The sequence below is a fragment of the Astatotilapia calliptera genome, chromosome 18 (genome assembly GCF_964374335.1).
Source record: "Astatotilapia calliptera chromosome 18, fAstCal68.1, whole genome shotgun sequence".
NCBI lineage: Eukaryota > Metazoa > Chordata > Actinopteri > Cichliformes > Cichlidae > Astatotilapia > Astatotilapia calliptera.
The window spans coordinates 26,848,994-26,865,794 of record NC_137439.1 but is presented as its reverse complement, the minus strand read 5'-3'; the positions used below and the strand labels follow the sequence as shown (position 1 = coordinate 26,865,794).

Here is a 16,801-nt window from a genome sequence, read left to right as displayed (position 1 = left end):
AGACACTTTGTCTTATTCAGACTGTTGGGCCCCCTGGTCTTTTGAAAAGTTCATGCATCTCTGCAATGCTTCTTCTTCTAAGGTTATGTGAAAGTTGAGTAATGCTTCTTGAAAATTGTGTCATAATTTTGTATGTATATATCAGAAGGTTGGTGTCTACAACCAGCAATTTCAGCGTCATCTCTCCAGACTGCTTACTGCAAGTTCTGTGTTTTTCCAGCCTGAAAGGTGAATGATTACTTCCTTTTGTCTTGATAATTTATCTGTAATTTGCGGCCATTTGCAAAAAATATGGGGTTTGGATTAGTCTCCATTCCAGACTGCCTCCTGTGCCAGACATCCTGCTCAGCTGTAGTTGGGACAGATAAGTTCCAGTCTGCCCTGAGGTCTTCTCAAGGACCAGCTTGCCTTGCTTTCGAGCCTGGCTGCTGAATGTTGGCATCCTAAACACTTCCTCTCAGCACAAATGTACACACACACCGAGCCCATAAACTGAATTTGTGGTTAATCACACAGTGGTTTAATAGAAAGACTATCAGTTTCAAAGGAAGTAAACAGCACAGCAGCTGACACGCACTAGACACATAAAGAGATGCTCTCCAGTCAAAACAACCTGCAGAGACATACCGACTGCTGAGACACACTAAAAGAATTCTTCACAGGAGTAAACAAACATTAAATTTTTCCACTGATTTTCACATCGTTTTTGCTGTCTCTGCACACATCTCCACCACCACGAGCAAAAAGAAGAAACACGTGGCCTTTTACACAAGCACCCCACAACCCCCGGTTATTTCATTCCCGACACACTCCTCGTCCCCTCCCATTCTCTGAGTTAACTGTATAAATACCCACACTCAGAGCATTATCAGGATATCAGACACTCAGGCGAAAAGAGACTAGCTTAAGAAAACAAAAGAGAGTCTAAAAAAGAGTCTAGGTTTTTAACAAGAGAAGTTAGACAACTGCATCTACAAACTCCCACATACCACAAGATTCAGTCCTCTGAAATGTGGCTCCAAGTGTCCCTCTTTAGTTTGTCCGGCTTACTTCTGTCAATCCAAACCCAGGCTCAAGATCGAGCCTCCCTCCACCGCTCCAATGACCCCTCTGGACATTGTCATTACACCTTTACTGTGGCCAGTCCACAAGAGTCCAGCTGCCCTGGAAGCGACCGCGAGATGGATGGAGTCTTGTCCAGGCTCACCCTGCTCGAAGCTTTGGTCAGCCGTCTCCTAGCAGGAGTAGACAAAGGCACCATAACTGGGGTTGGAGCTAATAGAGAAGAAGGTCTCCAGGAAGCTTATTCCCAGGTTACTGGGGAAAGAAACCAGCTGCAGCAGGATAAGGAGCGTCTAAACAGGCAGATCCAGGAGCTGCAGAGGAGGTTGGCTGAGCTGAGCCAGGAGGCAGAAAGCCTCAGGCAGAAACCCTGCCAGCAGACGCTCACCTCAGTGGGCACTCAGCATGAAAACAGACCAGCCAATGGTATGTACCAGTCAGGGGGTAACAGGAAACCACACAAATAAAAAATTATCTTAGTTAAAAGATTGTCAATCACAAAAGAACACATTTTTTTTAACCACAAAATTCAAAATAATGCTTTTTTAAAAAAAAAAAAAATCTGTGAAGAAACATATTTTATGCAATTTTTGCCAGCTCTAATGTTTGTTTGTTTTTTTCAGAATAAATGTTTCTGTGGTAGACTCGTGCTTTGAAAAGTCTAAAGAGGCAGAGACAGGTTGGCCTGCAGTTAACTGTCCCCAGTTAAGTAAGGGGATAGGAATTTTTACCACAGTCTTTTTTTATGGCTTCGTCACTCATGTTGATGTTTACACAAGTGTGATTATTTTCAGGGTTAGAGCATCAAGCACTCTGAGGAAAAAACAGGGACCTTACAACTTTGAGGTTAAAGTGTTACTTTTGAGTTTTGCTCAGAATTTGTATTTCTCTCCCAGATCCCGCATATGACTTTGGGAATAGTGGATATCAGGAGATGAAAGCTGAAGTGACAGAGATCTCTGCATCCCACGTCTTCCATGAAGGAAGTCACAACTTCACAGGTAGCGTTTTACTGGAGTTGTTGGAATCGAGCATTATAGCTTTTAAGCAAATTAAAATTTAGAGTCTAAATTAAAGTAACTTGCTTTTTTCCCTCAGGTTGTGGAGAGTTAGTGTCAGTGGGAGATCCTGTGTCACACAGGAAAGCTGACAGTATCACAGGGAAGTATGGTGTGTGGATGCAGGATCCAGAGCCTCAAGGCCCTCAGTACACCAACAACACTGTGTGGCGTATTGATGCAGTGAGAAGAGATGTGCGTCACCTCTTTGCATATGAAGACATGGATCAGTTCTCCCGAGGTTTCCCAATGAAGGTGCTGGTTTTGCCAGAGCCTGTGGAGAGCACAGGGGCAACTGTGTACCGAGGCTCCCTTTACTATCAGCGAAGACGCAGTCGGACACTGATTCGCTACGACCTGGCTTCTGAATATCTGGCATCCCGCATGGACCTGCCTCATGCCGGCTTCCATGGCCAGCACCCTTATTCCTGGGGGGGCTACACTGACATTGACCTAGCAGTGGATGAACAGGGTCTGTGGGCCATCTACAGTACAAGTAAAGCAAGGGGTGCAATTGTAATTTCACAGCTGAACCCCGAGAGCTTGGAGGTGAAAAAGACCTGGGAGACTAATATTAAGAAGAACACAGTGGCCAACGCTTTCATGGTGTGTGGACGTTTGTACACAGTTGCTAGCTACACTGTTCCCAACACCACCATCAACTTTGCGTTTGATACAGCCACTGGTGTGGGACAAGCTGTCTCCGTGCCCTTCAAAAACAAGTACAGTTACAACAGCATGGTGGACTACAACCACGCTCAGAGGAAGCTGTATGCCTGGGACAACTTCCACATGGTCACCTATGACATCAGACTGGGCAGGGCCAGCCATGGCAGGAGCTAGAGAGGACACAGAGAAGGACTGCTGTTGGCAGGACTGATGCAACAACAAGTGATAGAGATGAAATAAATAATCATTTCAGGTGCTCTGTCAAGGCTGTGCTATCAATGTGTTTTGAATTTTACAGTATTTCTGTGGCATTAGTATCATAAATAAGGAGTGGCATAAAAACAAAGAACTATTCATACAGTAAAGCTGTTCAGTGTGGTTATGTGATATTGTTACTGATGGCTCATGAAACAGAATTGTAATCTGCAAATGTTATTTTTTATTTAAGATATGAATTTATGAAATAAAGTTTTTGTTTTCTGGATTGCATTTTGAAAATGTAGTCACAACCAAGCACTCATGTCCTCAGCTGCCAAAGCCACAAACTGCAGCGTTCCAACTGCTGACTATAGCTGCCTCAAAGAGCAAGTTAGTAGACTACAGTGGTTACAATACCTAAATTTAGAGCTGACTGTGCTGTGGTTCTCAGATTTACTGCTTTTTGTAGATGTACACAACTGAATTGAGCAGGACGTAATCCAACATTTCACAAGCCATCTCGGTTGATTTGCATCCTCTACAATGACAGCATACTCTTCAGAATAACTTTAAATTAGACCTGGTTAGCATAAAGGTGGAATTCAAAGAATGAAGCTCAAAGCCAAATTATTCTCTGCTACACTTGATAGAAATGTTACATTTCAAATTACCTGACACTTTAATAACATGTTACTCCCTTTGTACTTGCTCCTCTTCTTTATTGCTAACTTGATGCTGAAATACCAAGACCAATTCCATATAGGAACAGTTTAGTGCTTTAGATTATGCATAAATTATCTTTGTGCATCTTTCATTTCGTTGTATGCTGTAAGCGTTGGTGATGGCTAAACCAATAGGATTGTCTTTTATGTCTCATTGTTCCCTTCATTTAGGCACAAATCTGTTTTAAGGTGCAAAGTACCACGAAATAAAAACTTACCTCAAATGCGTTAAACCTAATGTAACAAGCTGTTTTGAAAATATAAGGAGTAGAAAGCACAGACCTTTTATTTTAAGCTCCTTTTTGCTAGCCAAAGTTAGCATCCTAATGAAATAAACAAGCTAGCTAGAAATAGCATTAGCTGGCATCGCCCACGTTCATTAAAATATGGTTACGGCTTCATTAAACAAAAACAAACCATGCCACGTAGAATCAGCACCAGCAAAGAAGCTCAGCTTTGGAAGCTAATGTGCTGTTTATTACCTACAACCTCAACCACAGGCTTATCTACAGGCAGCATTAGCCAAGTTAACTTATGTCATAAAATAAGGACAACCTTAGTCCATTCTAATACTTAATACTACTGTTAGATGGGCTGGACTGTGGGTTCAGAGATCCTTCCTCGTTGTTATGCTACTTCCTGAAAAATATAATTTTTCATTAAATAGAAATATTGCCCATTTTCAATTTGAGGGCAACAACATCAAAAAAGTTGGGACTGGGCAACAAAAGGATGGAAAAGAAGGTGGTACTAAAAAGAAACAGCTGGAGAAACATTTTGCAGTTAATTGGGTTAATTGGCAACAAGTCGGCAACATGACTGGGCATAGAAATAGCATCTTAGAGAGGCAGAACGTCTTAGATGAAAATATGAGCAGAGGTTGACAATCACCAAAAAACTGTATCTACAAATTGTAGAACAATTTTAGAGGAATGTTCCCGTGTAAAGTTGCAAAGAAATCATTCAGAGTACATAACGTCATCAAAGGTTTCTGGGAAGCACTGTGTGCAAAGGACAAGCCTGAATATCATTGCTGAATTTCTGAATGTCTGCACTGAATTTAAAAAAGTATGATTCTGTCATGGAAACCATTGCATGAACTCATTCACTGTCTGTGAACGTATTCACCGTGCCATCCACAAACATAGGTTAAAGCTGTCGTGCAAAGAAACCTTTCTGAATCCAGGAAAGAATTGAGGCCAAGAGAAAAACTGTTCTCTGGTTAGGCAAATCCAAAATTTACATTCTTTTTGAAAAACATACGCCATGTCCTCCCAAAGACGAGGGGGACCATATTATCAGTGCTCAGTTCAAAAGGGTTGCATTAGCCCTGCGGAATTAGCAGCTTTCGCATCAGGAAAGGCCCCATCAGCATGATTACTGAGTGCAGGTTTTAGAGCAACACATGCTTCCATCCAGTCCAATTTATTTTCAAGATTGCCCTGCATGTTTCAGCAAGACAATCTTGATGCACATACTGCAGCTATTACAATAGCACAACTTTATAGTAGGAGAGTCTGGGTGCAGAACTCGCCTGCACTTCAGATCTTTCACCAACTGAAAACATTTCAAGCATCATCAGAAAATATCTGTCCATCTTCTTCCACTTATCCGGGGGGCGGGTTGCGGGGTCAGCAGCCTAAGCATAGAAGCCCAGAACTCCCTCTCCCCAGCCTCCTCCTCCAACTTATCCAGCAGGCCAACCAAGAGATGTAATCTGTCCAGCGTGTCATGGGTCTGCCCCAGGGCCTCCTCCCAGTGGGACATGCTCCCAACACCTCACCCAGGAGGCATCTTTGGCAGGCCCCTCACTTTCCGAGAGAAAAACGTACTGCTTTTAAAAGAAGACGGGATTTGTCTTACAGCTCTAAACATGGCTCTGGCAAAACTTTTTTGAGGCTTGTTGCAGCCATCAAATTCAAAATGAGCTAATATTCTTCTTGTAATTATATATTTTCTCTTTGTAAACCTTTGATATGTTTTCCATGCTGTATTGTAATTAAAATATAATTTCCTTGTATTTTGGCTTTAGTTACATTTTACATTTACAGGATATCAACCTTATTTTGGAATTGAGGTTCTAAGATACACAGTATATTCAATAAATGTACTCCTCCTTTTATAATTACAGAAAGCCTTCAGAAAATTGTTCCTATTTAAACACAACTGTGTTCTTTAAATTTAGATGATAAAAGTTTAAATAATATGAGTATATGTATTCACACGATGAAACTGAAAGAGATGAGGTTACTTCTGTCACATTTCTTGGAGTAATAAAACCGCTAACAGACACGCGCCCACACGTCAGCTCACCTGCATTATTTGAAAGTCAATAAAAATGAGCAGCTTTGCTTGAAAATATCCCACGTTCCCACTTACAACCTGAGCACAACTTGTCACACTTTCCAGCTGTTTATGTAGGCTACACACGCATCTGCTGTCTTAACCTGTTCAACATGTTAACTCCAAACCCACATGTATCGAGTGTAATGATTTCTGTAACAACTGCTTGCTTTGGAAGTGGTATTCGATGTGTTAAAAAGGAGGCGGTGGCAGCAGTTTATCAACACTGTAAGACGAGATGGAATGTGTTACCGTGCAATGACAGTCAGGAGACTCAGCAGCAGCAGCTGATGGAAACTTGGTTGAGTGTGAGTTGACTTTCCCCACAACAATGTTCACACAAACACACTGTGGCTAAGCCACATGAAAAACAAACACAGAAAAAATTCTCACATCATGAAGTGTGTCAAGGGGGAAGTCTCTTTTTTATACCACAGTTTAAACTTTCACACACACTCCAAAAAAAATGTAATTTTTTAAGATAGAAAATTTAATTAAATAAATTCAACATTGGTTTCAGGCTTGTGAAATTAAGTCCATGCATTATCAATAGTGATGTGCAAACAAGCAGCTTAATGGAGGTAAAACATTTAATACTTCTACTTCAAAATAAAAGTAAACACAAAGACAAACACATAACGCTGATACAGATTTTTTTAAAACATATAAGAATCCTAAAATAACATCAATAATCAGGAATTTCAGAATTACCCACTCATGTTCAACATTTTCCTACATGCACACACACCTAAACCTGACCTAATGGTTCCCATCTAGCATCCAGAGTCCATCGTAAGCCCTGTTCAGCCTCTCTCCCAGGCCAATGAGCAGCGCGTCCTGCAACCAGTCCCAAGTCACCCACAGTCTTTCCACCAGACTGTACTGGCAGTAGCCCATGGCCAAGCCAAAGCCCACATCTGTCACATAGTGTCTTGCAAGCAGCAGTCGGGACAGGCTCACCAAAGCAGCCCACCCCACCACCAGGAGCCGCATGGAGTCTGTGTCCACCAGCTGGGCGAGGAAGAACCGGGCGCACATGGCCGCCCGTGAAGCGTGGCCGGAGGGAAAAGAATAGCGCTCCACGAAGAAGGTGGAGAGGATCTCCGAGCGGTTCTGGGTGGGCATGCGACGTCTGACCAGAGTCTTCACAAGTCTGACAAGCAGCAAATCCAAAATCAGAGCTGTGGGGAGGAAGGAGTAGTTTTTAAAGTTGAGGATGTAAATAACAACAAGATTGCATTAGATATATATTAGTTTACAATAATAACAATTATTATTATTATTAAATATTAGTATTAGTATTACATTTTCCTTAAAATATATTAGAAAAAGAACTAAATAGCTGAAAAGATGAGTAAAAAATGCAGCTGAAGTTGTTCAGTTGTTGATACATTTATTTAAAGCTTCAGTTAATTATAGATTTACACTGTAAAGACAAACAAAAGTTTTACTTTAGTGTGTTGAACTTAATTTGTACCAGCTTTGACACACTTGTTTTCCCGCTTAAGTTAGCTGTACTTTCTGTCCCCATTCTGAGTTGCACGCAGTTGCTTAATTGAGCACTTGATATTGCCAAGTATGGGGCATTTCTGCAAAAGAAAAACTTGTGGTAAAGATAATGTTTAGCTTCATAAGCTTTATTGGTGCTGTGATCATTATTTCAGTTAGGCTGTGTTTCGACTAGCTTGTGAATTCATGATGTGGTTTCCTATGTTAGCTTGCCCCGGTAACTGAGACTGCCTTTTTAGGGTTTGATTACTAGTACCAGTGTTACTGTAACCATGCAGTATGTAAATACTGTGGAAAAGTTGTCTTGAACTTATATCTAATATTTAATCATGGTGACTTTGTTTGAGTTTCTTCTTTAATTAAAAAAAATTACTAGACTAAGGTTTTATATAAAACTTATATAAGGTTTTATATATTTTTTATACTGAGAAACAGCCGACTGACATTGCTCCACACCTCGCGGCTTAAAGTCAAGAGTCCTCTGAGGAAAAGTAAAAAATTTTCCCTGCTTTCTTGAATAATTGTCCAGTTTTCAAATTATTTCAAGACATTTTTTTTCCAAATGCTGCAGCTATTGATATTTTTTCAGTCTATTCTCACACCAAGGATACCTCTTCAGCCTAACATCCTCTAAAATCAGTCTGCTGCTGTGATCACAGTTTGTATTCTTGTTTCTTAATGCTTATCATAATCCTGAAAAAATATTCCTGGAATTTATTACATGATCATAATTGGAGTAAATGACCCTACTCTAATTAATATTCCTGGCAGATTATTTAGATTTGTGAGCTAAATCTACATGATCGGCACTGTGTCCAACAAAAATGACTAATAACATTAAATTGGCTAAGTAATACTTTTACATCCCTTGCAATTCCTTTGATGTCTCTAAATATCCTATCCCATCATCTCATTTATCATCAAATTTCAAACTTTCTCAAGCTTCCTAACACAGGTTTTGAATCCGCAGCGAATACTCTACAAATACTTGATGGCCTCGCCCAAAGTTCAAAAGTTCAACGAGCTCAGCAGCTTTAGGAGCTAATAAATTACATTTGAACATCTTTGATAGTCCATGAGGGCTTTCAGATATTTAAAGAACTGAGATCTAGGTATTTCAAACATCTTCAGATGTTTTCAGTACATCATTATAGCAAAGGTCAAATTTTGCAGTGAACCATGGTTAGCAGCTTTAGTTAGCACTCTGCTAAACATTTTGAAGTCAAGTGGAATTTTATTTCAGTTGAATCAACCAATAGTTGAGATTTTAAACATGTTGAACTCTTAATGTAACACCTTGGGGAACTGAGCAAGGCTGAAGTAAAAGCATATAACCAGCTCAATTTATTGACCTAGAAAAAAAATTCTAAAGGTCTTTGACCAGGTCAATACCTGATTGGTCTAACATCATATACTATCTCCAAATCTCCATGGCATCCTGGGCTTTTACAGGCCAGAAATAGCTCTGGCATTTCACCACAACACAATACAGTATAGCAGCACAGAGCTTGAACTCAAGGCTGCAAGTTCACAAATATAATCTACATGTGCAAATAAATCATCAGCCATGACCGGTGGATCACATCTCAGACAGCTCCCACGAAAAACTTTCCATCGCTGTCGTGCAGTTGTTTCTCGCTCAGACACCATTTACTCCTGCTAATGCATTAATTGGCACTAGTTGGACTCATTTTGGTCTCTGGACATTAAGAGCTATTAACGTTATCTAGCTTTGACCAAACATGAGAGCCACTTATGAATGCCACGGGTTCCACTGTGGCCATGGCACAAACGTGCATAATAACGCACCGGCTTATCGGCAATGTGGTGATAAATATGAAGCTGCGAGAGCGTCGGACAGCTAAAGTCAGTTTGACTTTGGAGCACTTCTTACGTAAATATCGAGCCTGTTGATGGCTGTGGACTTAGAGATGTGTTATTTACTAAATCAGAACATATTTTTGTTTCATTAAAGACAGAAATCCTAATGGTGTAATGATACTTACCCAATGCCAAATTCAGCATGATCTCTTGCTCCTCCACACTTCGTCCACGGAGAAGAGTGTACACGGTGCCGATGAGCCACGGGATGACATGACCGGAGAACTCGACCAGCCGGACCAAGGGCCGTATGCTGCCCCATGCAGACCCCTCACAGGCGCACACTCCGAGCCGTTTGGACAGCCATAGATCTATCGCCAGCAAAAACCGGAGCGTTACAGTAAATATCGGCTGACTCAGACTGACTGAAAAGTCTCCCGTTTGCGCTCCAGAGGCAAAGTAAGAACAGTTGGAGCTCCGGCGACGGACTTGGTATTCAAAAGTTGCCCGGCTTCCACACGCAGCTCCACGGCAACTATTCCGCCTGGACCCTGGTGAGGACATTTTGGTTGGACAGTGCCGTAGGTCGTGTATCCGCTCTCCTTTATGGCCCCTGATGAGCTCGTAACATCCTGCCCGGTTTACAGGGGATAAATGGTACCAGTTTAGAACGGGACCGCTCTTGTCACGTGACAAGAATGAATCCACAAAACCGTGCTCGTTGAACGGGTCCGGTGTTGAGCTTTAGGCTTTTTCTTTAAACTTGGAAACCCAGCGAACACGTTATCACTTGTGAACCAGATAGCCCGCCTTGACTGTAAAGTTTGACTATTTTGTTAGTTGTGTCATAATAAACATTTCATGATAATAAATGTCTATATTCTCTTCACGACACCGGTCTGAGCGCAAAATGTGTCACAACTACGCCAAAGGCTCAGAGCGCAGCGCTTTTTATGAACCTAAATTGGGTCTATCATGCTGTGGCAGTGCGTGCGTGGTTTCCGCCTCTTCTTTATTTTTGCTCTACCTGCTGTCACCAGAGCTACTGCACACCGGACTAAACACTTCCACGGCCACAGCATGCCGGGGCTGCTGCTCGGAGACGTGTTTCCTGATTTCGAGGCAGAGACCACCACCGGCACAATTAAACTCCACGAATTTCTTGGTGATTCGTGAGTAGACTTTGTGACTTTTTATTTTTGACGCTGCAGGTTTACAGACTTATTGAGAATTCGCTTAAGAGCGGGGAGAGAGGGCGGGATGTAGTTCCTGTCATGGTTTTTCGCTTCTGCTTTGAAATACTGCATGTGGCATTTTTAAAATCTGCATACTGTACCTGTAATGACGGTATTGTGGTCTAAGTGCGATCTAAGTGTGTCTAAAACAACACTTTACCACTTAGTGCATCTATCAGTAATCATCTCTTTGTGAGACAGTGAAAGTCTTCTGATATTGAGAGCATCTGTAAGCTGAACGAATGAAATTGAGGTCAAACCTGAGAAAAAAACGCTCCTTTGAGTGATTATGTGCAGACCGCTGACCTCAAGGTGGAGAAAAACAACTTTGCCATCACTTTTGACAACTTTGCTAAACTCGTTTTACATCCTGTTGTCCTTTTGTGAAACCCAGAAACAAGCAGTAACACACACAATATCAAGAAATGCAGACTGATGCGGAGAGGAAACTGGGTCAGGATGAGGCCTCTTTTTTTCTGAGATCGAACTGAGCATGGTGGTAAATCTGACTCATTTCAGATGGGGAATCCTGTTCTCCCACCCCAGGGACTACACTCCTGTGTGCACCACAGAGCTGGGCCGAGCTGCCAGACTCAGCACTGAGTTCAGTAAACGCAACGTTAAAATGATCGCCCTATCAGTGGACTTCCTGGAGGATCACCACGGCTGGGCCAAGGTGTTGTAACTACATTTTATTTATTTATTTATTTGCTGCACACCTTTAAGTATTTAGAAGTATTGGAAAAACACATAAAGAAAGCAGGAAGTCGGTGCTAGCTGGTGAACTGTGCTCTAAGCTTGGTGATATTTCAGCATTCTGACTTCCCAGCTGAGCATAGTTCTTTAAACAAGCCACAAGAGATTTGCAAGCCAAATGACATCGAGATATCTGGACTAATGCTGGGCTAAATCTATGTGGGTATTTAGGATTTTCCAACAACATGCTGAAATAAATGAATCCTTCTGGGTTCACTCAAAACCTCACTCCTATTAAAATCTCAGGTTTCTCAAATGAACAATGAACATTGAGCCTGTGCAGGCCTGACTCCTATATATAGTGTGTGCGGAAAGAATTTGCAACACAAATAAAGCTTCGACCACAAGCTGTGAATTTAAAACTGGGGTGAAAGGTGTATGAACCATATTGAGGATCTATAGAAGGACGAGGCTTGTGATTATGGGATGTGTATGAATGCTGTGTGTTTAGAGAGGCTAAAAGTGAGACTATCTCAGCCGTGGCAACTTTTTTTTACTGCTAGCACTCAATTTGATTACATCAGTTACAACTACTACATTTCCCTTGTGGGATCAATATAGTATCAATCTATATATCTTTGAGAAAGCCTGAAAACCCCTTGTGTGAAATTGTCTTCCTGCTTCAAATATTTGATGCTTTTTAAAAATATATATTGCACTTCAAAGTCTACCATGTTGCCTTTGCAACAGCTGTGAAATGAGCATCACTTCTCTTCCCAAGTATAAGGTTAAGTACTGTATACTGCCTCCAAAGTTGTCAATCACAATGATTAATAGAAATAATAATCATTAATAATGTCTGTGGAATATCTACAATAGAACATCAAGGCACATAATCAGCAACCATCATTCCTGTGGCAAAATAGGATTATTATGTGAACAACCGCTGTTCAAAGACCACTGCGCACATTTACTCAGGGCCTTCTTGATGCGATGTTCTTCTGCTTCCCTGGCTGCTGTGTCTGTGGGGATGGTGTTGGCTCCGTGCTGTAGTGTCCTGATGACACCCAGTTTATGCTGCAGTGGATGATGAGAGTCAAACCTTAAATACTGATCCATATGTGTAGGTTTACATCAACTTTTAAATGTCCCTGATTACTAATGGAAATCTCACAGTCTAAGAAGGCTAACCTGCCACTTTTCATATCCTTCATATCCTTTTCACCTTTCCTTTTCGGTGTCTCAGATCCTCCTCCTCTCTTTCTCTTTCTTCCTGTTTCCATCCCTTCCCCTTGGCTAGCCACCATGGGGCTCTGCCCCCATCACTTCCCTCCCCCTTTTTAAGTCCAGACTCAAAACTCACCTGTTCACAACAGCCTATTCCACATAAGCTTTTCCATCCTGCTACTTTAATTTATTTTATTTATTTGCTCTATGTTTTATCCTTATATTTTTGTAAATTTTTGTTTGTTGTAATTGCTTGTGAACAGTGTCCTTGAGTGTTTTGAAAGGCGCTTTCTTAAATAAAATGTATTATTATTATTATCCTCCCTGGTAAATTTGATGTGTTGGTCCACCGAGTTAATGTGATCAGTGAATTGTGGCACATCTTAAGGTGTCATCAACATGCCTGAACCCCTGACTTGGTGGTGTTCCAGGGTAGGATAACAAAGCCCTATTTTCCACTTCTTCCATGTAAAAGTTGGCCACAATGGGTGAAACTGGGCAACCCATGGCACACCCATGTTTCTACCTGTAGTACTGACTCTTATATGTGAAATAGGTGGAATTAAAACACAGTTCCAAAAGCAAACACACGTGGTCGGTGCTGAGAGTGGTCCTGCTGCTGAGGTTGGTGTCATCCTGTAATCACTTACATATATATATATATATATATATATAAAAAAAAAACACCCAGCACGCCCCTGCGGGCGGTTTATCCTTCAAGCTCGGGTCCTCTACCAGAGGCCTGGGAGCTTGAGGGTCCTGCGCAGTATCTTAGCTGTTCCCAGGACTGCGCTCTTCTGGACAGAGATCTCCGATGTTGTTCCCGGGATCTGCTGGAGCCACTCGCCTAGCTTGGGAGTCACCGCACCTAGTGCTCCGATTACCACGGGGACCACCGTTACCTTCACCCTCCACATCCTCTCGAGCTCTTCTCTGAGCCCTTGGTATTTCTCCAGCTTCTCGTGTTCCTTCTTCCTGATATTGCTGTCATTCGGAACCGCTACATCGATCACTACGGCCGTCTTCTTCTGTTTGTCTACCACCACTATGTCCGGTTGGTTAGCCACCACCATTTTGTCCGTCTGTATCTGGAAGTCCCACAGGATCTTAGCTCGGTCATTCTCCACCACCCTTGGGGGCATCTCCCATTTTGACCTCGGGACTTCCAGGTTATACTCGGCACAGATGTTCCTGTACACTATGCCGGCCACTTGGTTATGGCGTTCCATGTATGCCTTGCCTGCTAGCATCTTGCACCCTGCTGTTATGTGCTGGATTGTCTCTGGGGCATCTTTACACAGCCTGCACCTGGGGTCTTGCCTGGTGTGATAGACCCCAGCCTCTATGGATCTTGTACTCAGAGCTTGTTCTTGTGCTGCCATGATTAGTGCCTCTGTGCTGTCTTTCAGTCCAGCTTTGTCCAGCCACTGGTAGGATTTCTGGATATCAGCCACCTCCTCTATCTGCCGGTGGTACATACCGTGCAGGGGCCTGTCCTTCCATGATGGTTCCTCGTCTCCCTCCTCTTTCTTGGGTTTCTGCTGCCTGAGGTATTCACTGAGCACTCGGTCAGTTGGGGCCATCTTCCCAATGTATTCTTGGATGTTCGTTGTCTCATCCTGGACTGTGGTGCTGACACTCACCAGTCCCCGGCCCCCTTCCTTCCGCTTAGTGTACAGCCTCAGGGTGCTGGACTTGGGGTGAAACCCTCCATGCATGGTAAGGAGCTTTCTTGTCTTTATGTCAGTGGCTTCTATCTCCTCCTTTGGCCAGCCTATTACCCCAGCAGGGTACCTGATCACGGGCAGGGCGTACGTGTTGATGGCCCGGATCTTGTTCTTACCGTTCAGCTGACTCCTCAGGACTTGCCTGACCCTCTGCAGGTACTTGGTGGTTGCAGCCTTTCTAGCGGCCTCTTCATGGTTCCCATTTGCCTGCGGGATCCCCAGGTACTTGTAACTGTCCTCTATGTCTGCAATGTTGCCTTCTGGTAGTTCAATATATGTATATTGGATATATATATATATATATATATATATATATATATATATATATATATATATATATATATATATACGCCTATACATACATACAGACATACACATATATACACATAGCAGTTCAAAAATATGGCATACAGAATTACAGAGATTCAAACGAAATCGGGTCTCCTTGACGACACATAATGTTTCCATTTACCCCAAATCTCAATGAATATGTCATATTGAAATCTGTTAAAGAAGGTAATTCTTTCCATTTTAAACAACCCATAAACAGTCTCATGCCAGTCATTTAGTGATGGAATTTTCACACTTAGCCATTTCTTAGTAATAGTCTTTCGGGCAGCCAGACTCAGAATACCATATAACAGCTTGGACATTTTATCTACATTCACTGAATATAAATATCCAGACAAAAGTTCATCCCAATTAAAGGGGAGTTGCATACTAAAAATGGTCTGTAACTCAGAGTGAATCGATACCCAAAAAGTGTTGATCAATGGGCAAGACCGAAACAAGTGGAAGTGTTTTATTCCTTGGGCCCCACAGTTTCTCCAACAGCTAGAGTGATTAGAATAGTGTTTACTTTGTGCAGGTGTAATAAAAAACCTACAGAGACTCTTCCAACCAAAACATCTCCATATATTAGAACTAGAAATTTTCCACTGAAAGGCACACTGCTGATACCAGATATCATTTGAAATTGCTGTATTTGTTTCCCTTTCCCATTTTTGTTTAATGTAGATAGTGTTCAACTTCTTAACCTCTTGTAAACCCTTGTACAATCTAGAAATCACCTTGAGGCCAGGATCTGCATGGTAAGCCTTGACAAATATATTCAAAACGGGAAGAGAGAAAAGATCTGTTCACTTAGGTATAAAGTTATGTAGATGATGCCTGATTTGAAGAAACCTGAAAAAATCCGTATTGCTTAACTGGTACTGATCTTTTACTGATTGGAAATCCCTAAGAGTTCCCTTATCATAAAACATACAATATGCCATTAAGCCTTGCCCTGCCCATTTTTTTATATCTTGCGTCTAACTCAGGGGTGGGCAATCTCAGTCCACGAGGGCCGGTGTCCCTGCAGGTTTTAGCTCTCACCTTGGGTCAACACACCTGAATCACATGATTAGTTCGTTACCAGGCCTCTGGAGAACTTCAGGACATGTTGAGGAGCTAATTTAGCCATTTAAATCAGCTGTGTTGGTTCGAGGACACATCTAAAACCTGCAGGGACACCGGCCCTCGTGGACTGAGATTGCCCACCCCTGGTCTAACTTATTGGGTAAAAAATCAAGATCATAAGCGCACCATCTTAAGATCCTGGCCTCTTCATTCCAGTCATTCTTATTAAGAAACTGTAACCAGAGTTTTAAAGGCAAGTTAATCCATTGGTTTCCTTTATTAATTTGTTTTTTAATAAGTGTCACGTCCCATAAGCTTGCCTGAATCGGAAAATCTCTTGAGATAACTGTTTCTATTTCTTTCCATCTTGCTTGGTAGTCTACATTGCACCAACATGCTAGGATCCTCAGTTTAGCTGAAATATAGTAATCTTTCAAACATGGGAACCCCAACCACCCTTTATCTTTAGCCAACTGGATAGTTTGGTACTTAATCCGTGGGCTTTTCCCCTGCCACAGAGATTATTTTATCCCACTCCTGAAATTGTTTATCAGTTATTTCAACTGGGAGTGTTAGGAACAGATAAAGCATCCTAGGCAAAATATTCATTTTGACTGTATCAATACGTGACTTAAAAAACAAAATTGGTATTAAGTTCCATCTTTTAATATCCTCATTTATTTTATAACACAAAGGTTTAAAATTTACATGATATATTTTAGAGAGCTCTCTAGTGATATTTACTCCAAGATACTTCATTTGCTCCAACTCCCAATTCAAATCCAAGGTGTTCTGGATGTGTTGTTCAGAGCTGCCTCTGGTTGAGAATCGAAGCCAGAAACTTTGAGATGTTATAGGTGATCGAGTTGATCATACAGACAATCGGTCTTAAAGGTGCACCCTGTTTATGTATCTAAGGTAAACCATACAGACTTGGTGTAGATTCCCCTGGGTATAGCCTGTGGTATGAGGTCCAGTCAATAGGATTGTCAGAAGCAGTTTGAACTAGACAATCTATCACCCTCTTCCTGTAACCACTTTCTGGGTCTTGCTTCATAAGTATTTTTGTCACTGAGCAGTGATAAAATTTACTCACGATGGGCTTTCTGGTTTAGCAAAACTGTGCACCTACC

General features: G+C 41.8%; 3 protein-coding genes across 4 annotated transcripts in view; 2 read left to right on the top strand and 1 right to left on the bottom strand.

Moving 5' to 3' along the window:
• The first annotated feature begins 995 nt into the window (after positions 1-995).
• On the top strand, positions 996-3,273 carry LOC113010955 (myocilin-like). Its single transcript, XM_026150256.2, has 3 exons — positions 996-1,488; positions 1,959-2,063; positions 2,161-3,273. Exons 1-3 carry the CDS (start codon positions 1,011-1,013, stop codon positions 2,961-2,963), a joined length of 1,386 nt encoding a protein of 461 aa, XP_026006041.1. The 5' UTR covers positions 996-1,010; the 3' UTR covers positions 2,964-3,273.
• Positions 3,274-6,521: 3,248 nt separating this feature from the next.
• Positions 6,522-10,328, bottom strand: LOC113011312 (polyisoprenoid diphosphate/phosphate phosphohydrolase PLPP6-like). The gene is made up of 2 exons (XM_026150795.2): positions 9,568-10,328; positions 6,522-7,233 (listed from the first exon to the last, which is right to left on the bottom strand). The coding sequence occupies exons 1-2, from the start codon at positions 9,944-9,946 to the stop codon at positions 6,812-6,814; spliced, it is 801 nt and encodes a 266-aa protein (XP_026006580.2). The 5' UTR covers positions 9,947-10,328; the 3' UTR covers positions 6,522-6,811.
• LOC113011313 (peroxiredoxin-6-like) overlaps positions 9,797-16,801 on the top strand; it is an 8,416-nt gene continuing 1,411 nt past the window's right edge. Inside the window, exons 1-3 of one of the 2 annotated variants that reach the window (XM_080292319.1) lie at positions 9,797-9,936; positions 10,423-10,554; positions 11,164-11,293. In XM_080292319.1, the coding sequence (XP_080148445.1) occupies positions 10,463-10,554; positions 11,164-11,293 (222 nt within the window). In that variant the 5' untranslated portion in view covers positions 9,797-9,936; positions 10,423-10,462. Of the gene's footprint in view, positions 9,937-10,422; positions 10,555-11,136; positions 11,294-16,801 lie in introns of both variants that reach the window. The other variant, XM_026150797.2, reaches the window with a different exon arrangement.